This window comes from Platichthys flesus, chromosome 6 (assembly GCF_949316205.1).
Source record: "Platichthys flesus chromosome 6, fPlaFle2.1, whole genome shotgun sequence".
NCBI classification, from domain to species: domain Eukaryota; kingdom Metazoa; phylum Chordata; class Actinopteri; order Pleuronectiformes; family Pleuronectidae; genus Platichthys; species Platichthys flesus.
Window position 1 is genome coordinate 6703063 of NC_084950.1, and position 17576 is coordinate 6720638.

The window sequence follows — 17576 nt, forward strand, 5'->3', positions numbered from 1 at the left end:
ATCGCCGCTGTGGGTCAGAGCGGGTTCGAGGACTCTTCAGAAGCGTAAAGCCTCTAAATGTGACACGTTACAAGCCCGTACGTCAACACGGCACAGATGGACGCTGAGTCGTCCCGGGAGAGAGATCACAATCTGTGGCATGCACTCTTTGCGTCGCAGATTCCACAGGGCTCTTCAAACAGAGGGTGGACGGCTCCTGAGATAATGTAAACTAAACTGCTCCCTCTGCCTGAGATAGGCTCTCCCCTGAGCCCCGAGCATCTCTCTCCTCGTCTACCCTTCCTTTACTTTCATCCATCCCCCTCTCTCCTCTCCGGTCTTCCACTTGCAATCTGCCATCTTCACGCTTTTCTCTTTGTACCTCAACGTTATTATTACTTCCTAAATCTCCCAGTATGCTTCCGTTTGACTTTCTTTCACCCACCCAGCTCCTGGTGCCCCCTCGCCCGGCTCACCATGTGAGCCTGTGGAATTTCCTTTTAGAGTTTAGAGCTTGATCCTATACTCTCCTCCTGGAGGGTTTCCACAAACACGTGCACCTCTGTATACGTCTCACACAGATCAGGACAGAGATAGAGCCTCAGGCACGTGGAAAGACAGAAAAATAAGGTCGGAGGGACGAAGGGTGAGACAGAGATGAAGATGGAGAACCCTCCCCTCTCCTGCTCCAGTATGTCGGCCACGTGACTCACTTTACTGGGAATTCTGCTTGAAAGACAAACACTGGAAGAGAGACACAAACAAATACTGTAGCAGGAAAGCTATAAACGCAAATAACCATTCGCCGAAGCAGACAAATGGAAAACTGGAAAAAGAATTGCTGATCATGGGAAATAATTGAGATTCATTTCCTCTCTTTTGAAAGTGGAAAACATTTTTCTTTTTTCAGAGACTACAATAAAACTGGATCCACATTTGGTGCACAGACCTTTTACGCAACCCTTTTTCTTTCTGTTTAGTTGCATGTGCTAAAAAAAGTTCCCTGCCCTCATCCAGAATACAGCATTTTAGGAACATCCGTGACACATGTTGTTTGAGGAAACACAGGCCTCCAGCAGCGGCAGCAACACGGATCCAAACAGAAATCTGAAACCCGGCAAACACTCACATGGTGAACATCGTGTACACAGAAACACGGTGTAGAAATATAAATCTTTGTAAGAGCCTGCACGCAGACCAAAGACGAGGATGTTTAGCAAGTTGACACATTCTCACTTTGCCTCTTTGTAAAACTCCCCCTGTTTGTCTGGTCTCCAGCAAGGACATGACGGCACAGATTACTCAGAGAATAAATGATCCTCTGTTGCCTGTGTGATGACCTTGGATTGGAAATCAAGAGCTGGTTTTGCTCCTGCAAAGATTGTGTTGTCTCTGATTTGTCCAATCATTAGCCCTCAGAGGTTTCTTTTCTTCTGCGAGACAAATGAGGCAAATTGCAATGTTCCATCACGGTGAACCGCGATCAATCTTTCATGCACGGGAACCAGAATGAGCAGTGAGGAGTGAGCGAGGTGAAGAATGTCCGTGCAGACGCTGTTGATCCTCTCACCATGGTGAGACTCACGGTGATGAGCCTCCCTCAGACGCATGAAATAAACACAGCTACAACAGACATTCCACTTAAACAAAAGACACTGACCCGGGTCAGGTCAGTGTTTGGGCATCGCTGCCATTCCACATGTACTCCCTCCTGAGTGTGTGTGTGTGTGTGTGTGCCAGGCATATCATGTAAGTACAGATGCACACAAGTGAACTTAAGAAGGTGTCTTAAGAAGTATGCGGCTTGAACCCAGCGCAGTCTGAAAATAAACCGCAGGGTCAATAAACAAGACAGAAAGAGAGGGAGTCCTTCCATGTGCTACTGGTGTGTGTGTGTGTTTGTGTGTCTGTGTGTGTGTCTGAGGAGGGGATCGTGGGGTAAAAAATGTGCTTTCCCCTCTGTTTTCCAGTCTGCAGTGGGAACAGAACTCTCTGACTTTTCGGTGAACTATCCAGCAGGACCCCAGTCCTATGTGTGTGTGTGCGTGTGTGTGTGTGTGTGTGAGTGTACCCAGGACAGGTCTTACACCCAGAGTTTGCTTTGGAGGATCTCGGGCCCGGGAAAGGAAGCTCGTCCTAGGGGGAGTCGCCCTTGGGAGTCGAGGATCTGGAGGTCACAAGCTTGTTAAATTCAACACCCGCCAGTGGAGGACGTCCTGTGTGAGGAGGAATGAGCAGAGTCTCAAAGCAAACAGACGATCTGTTTAAACATTTGCTCCTCAGCGTTATCAATCACGCTCATTACAAAAGTAAGGTTGTCGGTTTTGAATGCAAAACAATAAATCTCTGTAACAGCAACAAATAAATCAGCCTCTTTGAGCAAAGTGCTTATGTCAGCATGCTAGCGTTAAATAAAGATGGACGAAGTGTCTCCACTTCCTCCCACTATCCTGATATTATGCCCAAATATTCCGGATATTAACGCAAACGCTTACGTAGTGAGCTGCGCTAGCGGGGTCCCACCGATACATGCAGCCCGTCCAATCACGATGTCTCACCCCATTTCTATTTCTCTGTCTCAACTAATTAAAACAAAACTTACTATAAAAGGACGACTTGAATGAACATCAGCGTGATTAGAAACTATCTGAAAGAGGAAAATTATTTGACTTTTTAGTTTGTGGCATGTCTAATCTGTTAACATGGAGGAGGCCTGTACTGCAGCCGTTGGGAGGCTTTGGCTTCACTTCTTGTGAATCAGTCCTGTCCTCCATCTTTATACACAGTCTGTGGTGTTGAGGTGTAAGCGGTAAATGATCTGTATTCATATGGAGCTTTTCTAGTCTTACATTCATACGGGGCTTCTATGTGCAGCACTTTCTCTATGAGCAGGAGCAATGTAATGTTAATGTTATATAAAGCTTTTATCTGCTGCTGGAGCGAGAGGAAAAGTCAATAACTCATTACTGTTCATCATCCAGGGATCTTGCATATCTGTGAATATATTTTAGTCTTGGATCACAGTTTTAACCGAGTTTGTTTACAATGACGCCACCTGGTGTTCATTTACATGTGCCACACAAAAGGCTGTTTTTATGGTCGACAACAGTTTGGACGTTCATGTTGAAATTAGAAAAAGTTTAAGGGAAAATTTACACAAAAAAACACTGGTCAGAACCAATCAATCTTTGAATCAGCTGTATAGTCGTGTCTTTGTTGGAAGTCTGAAGAAATAAAGCTAAAAGTGTCACCGGTACAATCCTGTATCTTTAACCAAGGGTGAGGAATTTGTAAAACTGACACATTAATAAGGCAGAAAGAATAAAGCAGTATTTTTAAAGCTTGATCCATTCCAGAGAATAAAATCTATCGGTCTCTGCTGTTTAGATGTTATTTTTAAATTGGTTGTAAATCACCAAATTCCACTGAAATACACTACTGAAGTTGTGGAATACCTTGTCAAGGACATAAAGGGAAAGATTTCGATACTGTGACCCTGTATTCCACTGCAGTGAATAACTTGTATGTACAGTAACTATATTAAAATAATAAATAAATAATTCCCTCCCTCACCCCCAGACATCAATTCTAACCAATTTTTTCTTCATTTAATCTGTCTATGTAGTGTCTCATCATGTTTCAGTGTTTGAAGATGAAGCTTAAAATCTCAAAATATATTCGATTTGTTTGTGAAAAAATACCATTTGCATCATCTTCAAAGAGAATCTTTAATATTAAAAAAATACAGTGGTGGTGTTAAAAAACATTCACTCACGGATCAACATAGAAAATTTGTTTTGTGCAAATTTCAGTTTCATAAAAAAAAACATTGTGACATTTATCTCGTGTGTTTTTGGTTTTATCATTGAAAAAGAAATGTTCGTGCCTTTAACCTGCTGGGATGGATTTCATAAGAGCTGCCGATCTTTATCGTTAAGGCCCCTGCGAGGAGAGACAAGGTCACAGTAGACATACAGAGACAACACGTGCACACAAACACAACAATTAAAGGAATTTTAAGGGCATGTAGTCACTGATCGGGGGATTACCTCACAGATTAAAGACGGATTTTTCTATCTATTAACTTCAAACCCGGCCTTAACCACAGCTACAAATAAATCTTGGAAATTAAACGACTGACACCTGCTTTTTCAGGAATATCAGTGTTCTAAAAACTGTGTCTCCTGCTATTTCTCGATTCACAGGTAAGGAGCAAAGTACTTGGATATTATCCAACTTATATCTGGTGTAAGTGGGAGTTAGGATCCTCAGCACAGTAGGAAGTGCTGAAACGACTCATGAAGTAGAGCCGCTGCAACGAAGTCAAGCTACAAAGAAAGAAATCTGTTTTTTTTTTTACGATGACGGCGACAAACAGCGAGGTAATCAAAAACACAGCAGGTTGCACTGGAGGGAGAACAGAGTCTGTGGTCATTCATTAATTCTTGTGATCAGAGAGGTTTTGTAGCTGGAGATGAAGAAGACGTGCTCGTTAGGTTTGGTCCCCGGCTGCTCAGCCCACTCTGTGTGTCTCACAGTGATGTTTCCTTGGATTCTGGCACAACGGGTTTGAACGTCAAGATCTCTGTGAAGGTGTGACCTGGAGACAGAAGCACGGCAGGACGCCGATCAATAAAACACAGATGTGTCACCCCATAATCAGTCTTCATCCTTACGTTTCCACTGGTCCAGCGTCAGGTCTGCGTTGTCTAGCGAGTGGTCGTACGTCTGCGCCTCCGTCTCCTCCTCCGTTTCCCTGAACTCGGTGAAGTAGGGGAGCGTGAGGGCCTCGGAGGCGGTCGACCTGCTCTGAGGATCCAGCAGCAACATGCGCTCCAGCACAGACACGGCTGAGGGCGGTGGAAATAAACAGAATAAGGAAAGAGTGGCAACCAGAAGATAGAGTGTCACACTGAACGCAGACAGAATAACGAGGGCTGAGCGTTTCCTACCTTGTGGATTTACTGTGGAAATCACCTTCTGGAGGTCTTTCTTTTCCACTTTGGGAAGACTTTTGATGTAGCTTTTCGCCTGAGAAGAAACAAAAACATTTATTCTGTAATAAATCATCAGGTGCCAAATTGTGCCTCCAGTTCCTCCACTGTTGGAGAACTTAGGGACACATCTGGGCGGTAGAATAAAACCAGAGAGTGAATCATCTAAATTCTTGCGTGATTTGCGTGTCTTGCACTCACATCCTGGGATTCTAGTTTTGATATAAATTCCTGAGTTGGTGTTCCGGTGATTTTCATGATCTCAGTCAGCTGATCGAGGTCTGACGAACAGGGGTCAAGGGTCACAAGGGATTCAAATCACACAGGGGATCATTTAACGGTTATTCTTCCAGAAAACTCCTTCTCTCTAAATGTCCTCCTACATTCTGTGTATTAATCAGCAACAGAGGGACACATAGCAAACAGTAGTGGATGCTTTAGCTGCAGGTGCTAGATATTTGGTGTCGTGGGCCCTGGTGCATCTTATTGACCTTCACCCGTGTCCTGCAGGTAAAAGGATACGGTCGCTGCCTTTAAAGAGAGGTTTTCCCTGCAGCATTTCGGCCATGATGCAGCCCACAGACCAAATGTCCACTGGAGAAGAGACAGAAATCACGGTTAATGAACTCCACACATTTCAGACTTGATTACTATTATTATTAAGCATTTTATATACGGCGTAGATCAACAGAATAAGATGAGTGAAAGTGTCTGTAAAGTGTTAAAAGATCCCCACCTAGTGGATTGGACCTATAATTACATTTGGACTCAATTGAACTTAGATGTTTATAACCTCATGTACTTCCGCTTTTATTCAAAACCCATCACAGCATTTTTCAAAAACATATTTCACTTTAATAGAATTACAATACAAGCTATAGTTTCATTAAAAAATATTTATTGAATATAATAGTATTTATTTATATAAATATATTAATTAGGTGTATTTCTTTAACTAAGTTTTTTTATACTTAATCTACCTTGTTTTGGGAGTTTTTTAATCTGGTATACAACAAGGCTTCCTCTTCTACTTCAGCTTCTTCTTTTTCATCTTCTTATTATTCTTAAACATAAAGACAAAAACAATCTCCTCCACCATCGCCCCAGCAGTAAACCTGAGTCTCTCAGCTCCTTCAAACCTCCTCTCCAAACCCCAGAGGGACAAACAGAGAACCTGGGGAGACAGCGGCTTCTCTGGCCCCTTCCAGTAGAACTCTGTCCCCGTGGGAATGAAATGCTCTAGTTGGTAGGCATGGGAAGAGCTGCGCCTTAAAAAACTCCTGTCCTTTGTCAGACTGAAGCAGAGCAGGGCTCGCACGTAGAAAACAAGGTTCAGACTCTAGGCTGGATTTCAAATGTCTATATTTCACATATTGCAGAGCTGCGCAGGAACTGGAAGAAAAAAAGGAACAAAAGTGCAACAAAGTGCAAAAGTGTCTTTTCCATGTTGGATTTCCAAGATAAAGTTGTAACTCTCTTCCACCCTTTCACATCTGCTCTAAATACTGTGTCTTTCCTTCTGCTCCGTTTTAGGGTTTAACTTTGTCTAGCAAGATGTTTCATCTATGTAAAGTGTATTAAATAGCACTTTATAATATCTACTGTAAAATGTATATGGTCCTTGTCTGAATTGGTTGTTACCAGGTAGTCCAGTTTCCTCTCCCAGTACAATGTCAGGCAGCTTATTGGAGACTCTGACTTGTCTGTAAATGAACTGTATTCATAAAACAGTTTTCTAATCTTATCGCCCACTCAAAACTCTTCACACAGCACAGGTCACACTCAACCACCCCCCCATGACCCATACGTAGTAAAGACTATGGATGATGGATGGATGGATGCATTATATAATTATTCATAGAAGAGGAATAAAAATAACCTGCTAATGTCTCAGTGGCATCAAAAGCCCAGAAGGCACAACAACAACAAGAAAAATTAATTACGCAACAAGTCGGAGCCCGTCCTCCTGAGGTTTCAAAGGTCATTGTGGGAAATGTAGTAAATCACAGCTGAAACCGACGCCTCGAGTTGGAGGAATTCAAGGATAACATAACATCAAACCCAGGCAACGAAGCTCTGGTGCTAATGAGGAGCACACAACAGTGTAAGAGTGTGCTCCGTCCTTTAATTAGCTCAACCTTACCAGTCTGAGTGTAGTGCATCCAGCTCAGGATGACCTCCGGGGCTCTGTACCAGCGAGTCACCACGTAGCCCGTCATCTCGCTGTCTGCCTGCCGCGCCAAACCAAAGTCCAGAATCTGACCGAGCGTGAACAGAGACGGGGCAGAGTGAGACTCACAGACATCTACACCTCGAGGCTGTCGCAATGAGACTTAAAGTCGTTGAATTGGTGATTGATTTCAGAGCAAACTGATACAAATTGTCAGTTTTTGATCGGAACGGCATTAATGAAGTATTTAAAAATTAAGAGAGCTTGTGTGTTTGGAGGTACCAGGTTGTGCAGCCGTACCTTGAGCTCACAGTCTTGGTTGATGGCGAGATTTCCTGGTTTGAGGTCCTGCAAAGGTTAAAATGAAGCGATGACACAACAACTTCCTCCTAAATAAGATAAGAAGATAAGAATTTATGATTCTTAACCTCACAAAAGTATATTTATATCCACCTGAACGTTCTTACCCTGTGAATTATACCTGCCGAATGAATATACTGCAATGAAAGAATACAACAGGGATTTAATCAACAGAACAGATCGACTGAGGTAACAAACTGTAAATACGATCGACGCAGGGTTCTCCACCTTCAGCCCTTTGAGCATCTGATAAACCAAATACTGAATCTTCTCCTCCGACAGCCTCTGCAGCTTCATCAGCTTCCCCAGATCCGTCCCCATGTACGGCATCACCAGGTAGCTTAGAGAAGAAGGAGAACAAAAACTTCATGTCTATGCAAACTTTACAACCGGCTGCTGCCTCACACCGATCCTGTGGCGTTTGGGCATGAAGTTTACTTACAAAAGGTGGAATCTGTCCAGGGAGAGGTCAGCAGTAAACACATCTAAGAGGCCAATCACCTGCATCAGACAGAACGAGACAGTAAATCACCAAGGAGGACGTGAACCTCTGTCCCACTGGTTGTTATTGCATCGCACATACATGTTTTCTACTGTAGGAGTAAAATAAAGATTTTCTGAGTGTTGGTTCTTACGTTCTCGTGCTTCATGTGTTTGAGGAGCCTCAGCTCCCGGTAGGCCCGTTTGGCGAAGAGCTCGGACTGGAAAGGTCGGTACAACTTCTTGATCGCCACTTTGCCTCCTGTCCTGGAATCCACCGCCGAGCTGCGGTTAACAACACATCAGAGGCTCTGAGACAATATTACACATGATATATGTGGTGTATCTGATCGAGTGTTCTGTGCTCGACTGTATTAGCCTGCGGTACCCCGGGTGCTGGGATCGATAGCTGATGCCTGGGTGTTGTAGTACTACTACTAAAGCGTGCCTACAAGTCACCTCGCCTCCGTGTACGTTATTGATTATCAAAGAGTACTAGTAACCCACGGTCCAGTTTGAGACATACCTCCAACACTCTTTATATAACATAAAGAACCACAACAATATATATATATAACTATACTTTATAGGTAACTTCCAAAGAAGATGATCTGATCATGAGGACATGAGGAAGTAATAATCAAATCCATTCGGTCAGATGAACATTTTTATAAATCAGATCTTCTCTGAGAATAAAACTACTTTCTTATCTTCTGATCCGGAATTTGCCAATAGTTAAAATATGTGACTGCAAGCACACAAACACACACACACACACACATAGACACACATACACATTACATTGACCTTCAATGATTTCCTGGACACTAACTCTAACCTTAACCATAGTAACTTCTTGCCTAATCCTAACTCCTAATCCTAACCGTAACCTAATCCTAACCTTTATTGTGTCTTCATCTTAAAATGTAATGATTTCCCTAAGTCTGACTTGCTGTTGTCGCTATAAGGACGACAAGTCCCCTTAATGTTTAAACAGATTTAAGGTCCCCCCAACACGAATGTTACCTTGACCACACACAGGTTTGAACTTATTAGGACTTTGATTTAACTCTGATTTAACATGGACAGTCTAAACAGAGCTGTCCCTAAACCTTCACCAGGACCAACTCAAATGTAAACCTGAACCTAACAAGGAACTAAGCCAAGACGTTTTTATGGGGCAAGGCTTTGGACCCCCTCGGATCTACTGGTCCTGAAAGGTCAGTGATTATAAGCACACACACACACAAACCATCCTGTGCGCCATGTGTGGGTCCGCATGTTGTTCTCGGAGTAGTTCATGTGTTATTAAGTTGCATTGAAGGACTGAGAGCAGTTCAGGACCCGCCCACACCGTCCATCATCGATAACAAAGACGCACAAGGAGCCCGAGGGGGCAGCTTGTGTGTCTCTATCTGTAAAAACTTGGTGCGAGCGCGTGTGTGGGTCCGTTTAAACCTCCAGTCGTGCGCTCTTCATCAGGCTGGTATCACCCGGAGAGCAGACTGGAGAACGTGAGGAAGACTGCGGTGAAGGTGTCGGTGCAAGTGTATCCATCATATCAGGAAGTGGAGCAAGCGCGTGTTCAGCGGAGCGTGCATGGACTTTTTTCTTTTGTTCGGCCGTGGCACCGTGCGTCCGCGTGCTGGATGTCTCACCATCTGGCCCCATTGTTACCAGCGAGCTCCATGGTTAAAAAGCCCCAGTGTGTGGTCGGAGGGTTTCCACTCACCAGACCGTCCCGTACGCCCCGGTCCCCACCTGCCGCAGGTCCCGGTATCGATCCGGCACTTCCCACGAGGTTTTGTTGACTTCTTGTCGGTAGTACCCGGGACGGATGCGCTTGGACATGTTTACTGAAGTTGAAAAACCTAAATAAAAAATAGAGTACGTCCGGTTTGAGTCTTCTTCTTCCTTGGCTGTTTTTGTTTTTGTGTCTCGTCGCTACACGCCCATTGTCCCTAATCCCACCTATGCGCTCGCTCACCCACGCACACGCACACACACGCTCCGGTGCGCAGCGTTTCAGGGCGCACCGCACCCTGAGGTCACCCAAAGCCACTCCCGCTGGAGACTCACAATTAAAGGTGAAACGCATACTGGAATGCGAGTAACATGAGACCACAGGCTGAACTGAAAGAAGGTGGAAAGAAACATGCGTGTGAGAGATTTCCTAAGAACTGCGTCCTTGGGACTTGCCGGGACTTGAGGTGAAGACAAACTCAAGAATGTAGTAATGCTAAAGAGACGGAGATATGCTTCCAGGAAACAGAGCAAATGCACTGATATATCATAAACAAACAGGACGGTTTACATTGTCCCAGCTCTGGCTCACTTTTATACAAACAAAGACAGGTTTAATCATTTGCCTGTGTCAGTATGAGGCATGTGACATTAGGAGTGTTCCATGTTATGAAACAGAAATGAGGAGTTCGGCTCTTACAATAACAAGTCAGCTATGATGGGTTGAAGGAAGGATACCATACGTATTACACATTGCTATGTTTATTAAGATGGGTTAAAGCAGTAGCTGAGGAAGCGCTACAAGTTGTATTTCACACTTAAGCAAAATTAAAATCTCATTTCATGTCCATTCCTGTCATTGGTTACGTGAAAGTTTTTATGCCAGATCTAAAAGTCATATTCCAAACCAACAGATTGATCCGGATTCAAAAGGGTAAGAGTTAGCACAAGTGGTGCTGGGTGTTTCTTCCCTTATCTATAATCTCCCTCTGGATAACATCACATTTATAACACGTTGTTAATAAACTTCCTCTAACAGTTTGTCTTGTCACCACCACAATACAATGTGCATGTGCATCTATCTCTCAACTGTTGTTGCGATGTTCACTTAACGTGAGATTAAACAACCAAATTCATATTTGTGGTTCTGTTCAATGCCAGTCGTGGTTCTGTTCAATGCCAGTCGTGGTGTTTACAATTATAGGAGAATATATTGTGCGTTTTATCTTCTGCGGCTTAAAGGATCAAGTGCAGTAATTCCCTTTCAACCACAAACACACTTCAAACATCATCTTTCACCCACACGCATACTGTATACATCATATTAATTGGTATATGTTGAGGTGACACCCCACAGGTCATCAGAACCAGACAGGTCCCTGTAGGACTTGTTGTCTGACTCGTCATTAATACCCAACTAAACACTTCACAGACAGGGAACGAGCTGAGGCTGCTTTTCTTTCTTCCATTTTGCCAAACCCTAGTCAATGTAATCCCTAAGATTAAGATGTGTTCGATTGTTTAACTCCATCACAACATCCTGTTTTTTTCAGAAATGTGAAGCCATCGCACCAGGAATGGCATGTTTGCAATTGTATGTGTTTTAACAAAAGTCAGCTCAGTCCCTGTTTGTTTTGTATCAACGAGGAATCCTGTGGTGCGTCGTGCCTCATGCTAACTTCCCTGATGCTGCCTGCCAATGAAAGAGAGAGCTGTACAGTGACTGGAAGAGAGGGGAGAGACATTCAAAGTAAAACCATAATAAACTCTCTTCATTTCAGGCAGACAAGCTGATAATCAGGAAAGTTACTACGAAGATCATGTGACGCAGAGTTCATTAGCCCAAGTGGGAGGTTTGCTGTCGTAGGGAACAGGATCTCTGGCTAAGGATGAAGATGGAGCTTCTTGCCGATGCTCCTCTTCCTCGTCGCTCTCCGCTCGCTCGGCAGCGCCGCCGCCTCCGCCCGCCCACGCAGGAAGCTCCAGACCTGGCTGTGAAGAGAAAGGCTTCTCGAGAACCTTGAGGACCCGCTGGACCTGTGAGGAAGTGAGAGCTGAAAGTGAAACGCTGCAGCAAAAGGAAATCGAAGTGAACTCTTATTATAATTTATACTCTTATCACTCTTGATGTGTTGCAGAAACCAAATTGTACAAACTCTTAGATATCAGTGTTCCTGAATATGTGGTTTTTATCATTAACATCCATAAATTATTCCCTGGGAAATTTATGAGAATGTCAAAAGCTGCAATGGGTTCTTTCTAAGCCCATATCTCATCCAACCACTAAGTTTAGTGGGAATCCAGTCAGTAATTTTTGCATAATCCCACTGACAAACCAACCGACGGACTCGCCCTTGGCAGAGGCAACAGCAGAAGTACAATGTGTTTAACACCAGCAGTGAATCCGAGCCTGACCTCAGAAAAGTCCCCGCTCTCTGCAGCCTCGATTGCATTCTGGGCGATGTAGTTCCTGAGAACCACTCGGGGGTTGGCCCCGTCCATCACTCTCCCCCTCTCCTCCTGGGCGGCCCGCACGTCGCTCTGCCCCTCCAGCTCGCGAGCCAGACGCTTCCTGCGGCAGTGATAACACAAAACCATTCAGTCGGAGAGCTACAGTCATGGAACAATGTCAGACTCAACACCCCATTTCCTCCTGTCGCCCTCCCTCTCTGTCAGCCCCGGTTATCAGTCACACTTCCACCCATCACCATCCACCCAAAAAAAACAAAAAAGAAACTCTCATCCGGTTAAACTAGTTCCTCAGCCTTTGCTTGTGTTTTACTATTACTTCCCCCTCTTCCTATCAGATCCCTGGCCTCTCTCCCTCCATCTCACCTGTAGCCTGCGATCCAGCGAGTCCAGTCCTCGGCCTGTTTGACCCTCAGCTCCTCCCGGCTCGTCTCCATCAGGTCTTTCAGTCGGCTGAGTTTCTCCAACTGCCGCGCTAATGTCGTCGTGTCTGAGATCATCTGGAACAGCGCTGGGTTGCTCTGAGCCATGGAGAGCAGCATCGCCAGCTCCCTGTCAACGGCAGACAGGAATCATAACAGTTCAAATTGTTACCGACGTGCTGGAGAGAGCAGAGGACTGAATCTGCCGGAGCGGTCGATCCAGGTTTCATCCGCTCCTCAGATACTTTCGTGGGGAAAACAAGGTAATGAGATGAGGAGAAGACGGACGTGATGTTTATGGCCTGTTCACTGACTCTGTTTACATGAGCAGATTGGGTTAGGCAGGAAATCACATCACAAATTTAAACATGTCATTTCTGATTACACTGATCCTCCATGTTTACTTCTGGTCTGCTCAATGATCAGATTTTCCTTCTACCGCTTCCAAAAGACGGCACAAGACAAAATTATAAGTCGCCCGCTCTGTCTTATACAATATACAAAGCTGGACCAATTTGACAGATATAATGAAAGTTGTCGCAGTAAAAAAAAATAATGACCTGGGGCTGTGTTTTTAGCAGCATTTTATCGAATGATTTTGGTTCCCATTTTGAAACTGGAACTGAAAGATATAACAAATATGGCAAAGTGTTGACAGCAATCAGTACGAGTGCTTCAGTTTTCATATTAACAAGGGGTTCAATTGACTAATGCGGTTTAACCAATAACCAATTTGAAGGGGGGGTGAGGGGAATGCCGTTCCCTTTAAACCAATACGACCATAAATCCTTCTCCTTAACAACCTGTATATTCTGTCAACCCCTCCATCCCCTCTGAGAGAGAGGACACGATGCTAAATAATGGGATGCGCAGTTCATTTTTAAATGATCAGCCCCCTTGAAGATAATGAACAAACCCTCTAATGACTATAAACCACAGTGCAGCTCCTCTCTGCAGCTTTTTACCACCTTGAAACTTAACGGTTCTGCTCATGATGGCTTATGACTTATCAGGAACATGACTCTAAATCGATGCTCATGTTGCTCAGTGATACTTTGGTGTATGATCAGGTCATCTGTCAGTGGCGGTTAAGGGTAATGAATATGATACTTTGCTGGAGCACAATCAGAATGGTAATAAAACCTTACTTCCTGTGTTTAAGGAGAAACTTGGACCAAATGGTGGCGGCACAAGTTACGGTCGGTGGGTCACACATTAGGTTTCATCTTTTTTTTGGGGGGGGGGATATCAACAGCTATTAAAGCATGTGATGGTGGAGGTTGAGTAAAGATCACTGGAGCTATGAACCATGACTGTACATTCACTGCCCTTGTGTTGTTGCTGTGACACTGAACCCTTATCAGCCTACAGTAATCAGATTACTTCAATGTATTTAACTAACTCACTTATCTTCTCACTCTAAATATACTTTGATGTTCTATTTACTACAGAACAATTTATGCTAACAGTGTGGACTGTTCTGTACATGGCGGCGTTGACCTGCTCACCGTGTATCCATCGTCGGTTTGTTTGCGGCCTTGAGCTCCTCTAAGGAGGCGCACTGCTCCAGCAGGAGTTCTGCTGCCTTCTTCACCAGCTCCTCTTCTCCTTCTGCTTCACCCTCAGTGGGACAGGAAATCTGACTCAAGCTGCGGAACGCATTCGTGAAGTCGGCGCCTTCAGGAGAGAAACAGGCAACAGTGGTGCAACAGGTTTAATATGTCCCATGATTTATCACAGTGCTGTGTGTACATAAGGCTTCATCATCACATTCTGCCACGAGGAGATATGATGCTCTTTAACGCCACCTGTATTGTGCATAGTCTGCAGCAACTCGGTGATCAGAAGTTCATCCTCCGGCTCCTCCTTCTTCAAAAAGCCCAGTTTCTTCCTCATGTTCTCCAGGTAGAAGCCGTTGTACAGATCCAGGTACTCGTCCATGACAGCCTCGGCCCGGTCCGGTGGCAGCTCTGGGGCCAGAGCCTCTGCTAGCTTCACCAGGTTCCACCTGCAGATCGCCGGCTGGGCCTGGTACGAGTAACGGCCCGAGTTGTCGGAGGCGTTGCAAATGAAATCTGGATCAAACCTGAAGGAAATGAGGAAAGTTGCGATGGACACTTCAAAGACAAAATATGTGTGTTGTGGTAATGATCATGGTTTTACTGCCCTGCAGAAAAATATAAAGGCTCCTTTGAAATAAAGCAACACTATGCAACTGTTTAACCTTAGAACAGCAGCTTCAAAATTAGTGTGATTGTTCACTGACTTGGAAATGGTAGATTGTTTCCTCTATGATTCCCACTCCTCACCATACTTCCTGTTCTATTTCAATTGTGAAACTGACTGATAGTGTCAGCCAGAATCAGGCTCCAGAGAACCTTTAAAATAGGAAGAAGTTCGGTGGATTTGTTACAGGAGCAGCTCTTCCGGTTCAGGGAGCCGCTGATCATGAGTTATATCCACTGTTCAGTTGTGTTTCAGTTCAGTGAGTGGGACAATGCAGATGTCAGATATTCGATTTTTCTCTAAATGAAAACCACTTCATCGCTCGGACTTGGAGCCCAAACTAATGAATCACCACATATAGCTGCAGAGGGCGCTGTTGCTCTGAAATACTTACATAGTGTTGCTTTAATGTCAAATGACCACACAGAATCAGTCTCCTGGTCATAAAAACTCTACAAATGTCTGACCTGTCCATAAAGCCATAAGGACCATAGTCAAGGGTGACTCCCAGGATACTCATGTTGTCGGTGTTCAGGACTCCATGACAGAAACCTACACACTGCCACTGAGCCACGAGTCGAGCTGTACGAAGCATCACCTGCAAACACAACATCTCACAGTAAAGCTACTGTTCTACTACACAACAAAAAGAAACTTTAATCTGAAAACAGCCCCTGAGGAGGGTCGATGACACCATTACTTTCTATCACATGAGGAAAATGTCAGAAGTCTGTATCCAGCTCTCTTAATATCTTAATCTCATATAAAGCAGAGGACACAGCGACTCAGTCAGTGAACGTGACTGAGTGTTGCTCAGGGGCTCTGACCTCTCTGAAGAAAGCCACGTTCCTCTCCACTCGGTCGGGGTTATTCTGCTGGATCTCAGGGTAAAACATCTCAATGACGTAATCCAACATCTGACCTCGGAGCTCATCGCGTCCATAGCTGGGACCCTGACGCCCCGTGGACTCGTCGGCCCGCTTGAAGATCTCAAAGGATCCAAACCTGCACAGCCAAGACGACAGACATCTCTTGTGTTTACAAAGCTCAGACATCATTGATGGATGAGATGGGAGGGGGGCAATGACCTGCACTCACCTGAGGAAGGTGGGTGCGATGCGGAGAACCACCGAGCATCTCTCCTGGCGCGGGTTGCCGCTGTAGTACACGTCCCGTACCACCTTGCTGTCAGAGGTCACCACGGAGCCAGCTCTGGTGGTGGGCACACCCAGGAAGAACATGGCCTCACTGCAGAGGAACTCTCTGATACTGGAGCGCAGAACCTTACGGCCATCAGCCTGTCTGAGGAGGGGAGACACAGACAGGTAGAAAATACAGCAAATCACCACAATAATAATAATTATATTGAAAAAAGTTGTGCAGTCCTGAGACAAAGCAAACCACAATTAGATTGTTTCTTTCTTTAGTTTTTTTCCCGTCTCTTCATGACTATATAACTGCAATGCACTTTAATCTGGTATAACCAAAAACTTAAACAAAACTCTGCTGCCAGACTTTTAACACATTAGATGAAGAGAAGTTAAACCAAACTTTTCAGGCATTTACTGGTAACCAATGAGTTTCACATTATTTCAATCACAGGCAGGTAAACTCAGCGTCTTCTTTTCAATCACTTCTTAGGACTCACTTATATTGTTTTGGTATATACTCACTATCAGTATAGTTCAAACTATTGAACTAGTATTCTATCTTGTTATATTTTATGTTTTGAAACTGAAATAATTTGTTTTATTATTATAACCGCTTCTAAACCCTGTTTCACCAGGTGCTATATAAATAAAGTTCTCTGTCTTCTTCTTATCAGTATTAAAGAGATGTTGGGTAAACCCCAAATCAAATATCAACGTGTTTCAAGCTGAATAACTAATAATATAAATGATTTCATCTCACATTGCATAAAAACTTTTCTTTCAAACCCTGAAATACAACATGACAGACACTGACAATCCATCCCAGCAGCAGCTTGTACCTGGAGAAAGGAGTCAGCCCTGCTCCCTTCACCTGAATCTCCCACCGGCCGCTTGGGTTTTCCCGCAGCAGCTCCGGGTCCTGGCCGGGAGGCACCTTCACCTCCCCCAGGTAACAGGCCGCCCCGTCGCCCAGCTGCCCGGCGAACTGTCCGAACTGGTGACCGCAGTAGCAGTGGGCGACGGGCTCGGAGCCGGGCATCACCTTAGAGCCGCTCAGATACTCCGCTCCGAGAGGGTCGTCGGTGACCTCCTCCACGCTGAGCCCCAGCAGCGCCAGGGCGTCCTGCGACAAGGCGGCGAAGCGAGGCCGGGTCAGCGGCGTCGGCTTCACCCGCGCGAAACATGCTCCCTTCACCTGCCGCACGCCGGTGTCCTCCGACGGGTCCACGGGAAGTTTCCTCAGGGCGGCGTTGTCAAAGTCCAGACGCTCCAGCGGGGAGCGACTCACCGTCAGACCCATGTTCTCCATCCCGCCCGAGCCGAGGCGTCTGAACACGGACACACCAGGCACCACGATGCGTAACGGTCGCAGCCGAGGTCCTAAATAAGCCATGAAACCTCGGCCATGAGTGTGTTTGTGTCGCAGCCGCTGATCATGCTTTCATAATCCTGCTGTTTACGAAAGACGGTACAACCCTGATCTCTGTCCGACCGGAAACAAAGAGAACTTGCGGAACTACGTATACAGAAGCTCAAATTGATATTAAACGAAGATAACAAAGTTCAGATAATAATTCATATT

The 17576-nt window shown here is 45.0% G+C and overlaps 2 protein-coding genes across 3 annotated transcripts; both read right to left on the minus strand.

Moving 5' to 3' along the window:
- Positions 1-3688: 3688 nt before the first annotated feature.
- On the minus strand, positions 3689-10010 carry mapk12a (mitogen-activated protein kinase 12a). 2 transcript variants are annotated; one of them, XM_062389620.1, is made up of 12 exons: positions 9716-10010; positions 8139-8250; positions 7946-8004; positions 7732-7843; positions 7611-7640; positions 7444-7491; positions 7117-7231; positions 5496-5567; positions 5175-5254; positions 4932-5010; positions 4656-4829; positions 3689-4579 (listed from the first exon to the last, which is right to left on the minus strand). In XM_062389620.1, exons 1-12 carry the CDS (start codon positions 9832-9834, stop codon positions 4512-4514), a joined length of 1068 nt encoding a protein of 355 aa, XP_062245604.1. In that variant the 5' UTR covers positions 9835-10010; the 3' UTR covers positions 3689-4511. The 2 variants fall into 2 exon arrangements, with proteins under 2 accessions (XP_062245604.1, XP_062245603.1); XM_062389619.1 differs by having other exon boundaries at positions 8139-8268; positions 9716-10005.
- Positions 10011-10472: 462 nt separating this feature from the next.
- On the minus strand, positions 10473-17474 carry selenoo1 (selenoprotein O1). The gene is made up of 9 exons (XM_062389617.1): positions 16834-17474; positions 15942-16145; positions 15671-15848; positions 15311-15441; positions 14426-14703; positions 14126-14294; positions 12562-12747; positions 12142-12298; positions 10473-11763 (listed from the first exon to the last, which is right to left on the minus strand). The coding sequence occupies exons 1-9, from the start codon at positions 17385-17387 to the stop codon at positions 11536-11538; spliced, it is 2085 nt and encodes a 694-aa protein (XP_062245601.1). The 5' UTR covers positions 17388-17474; the 3' UTR covers positions 10473-11535.
- Between the last annotated feature and the right edge of the window lie 102 nt (positions 17475-17576).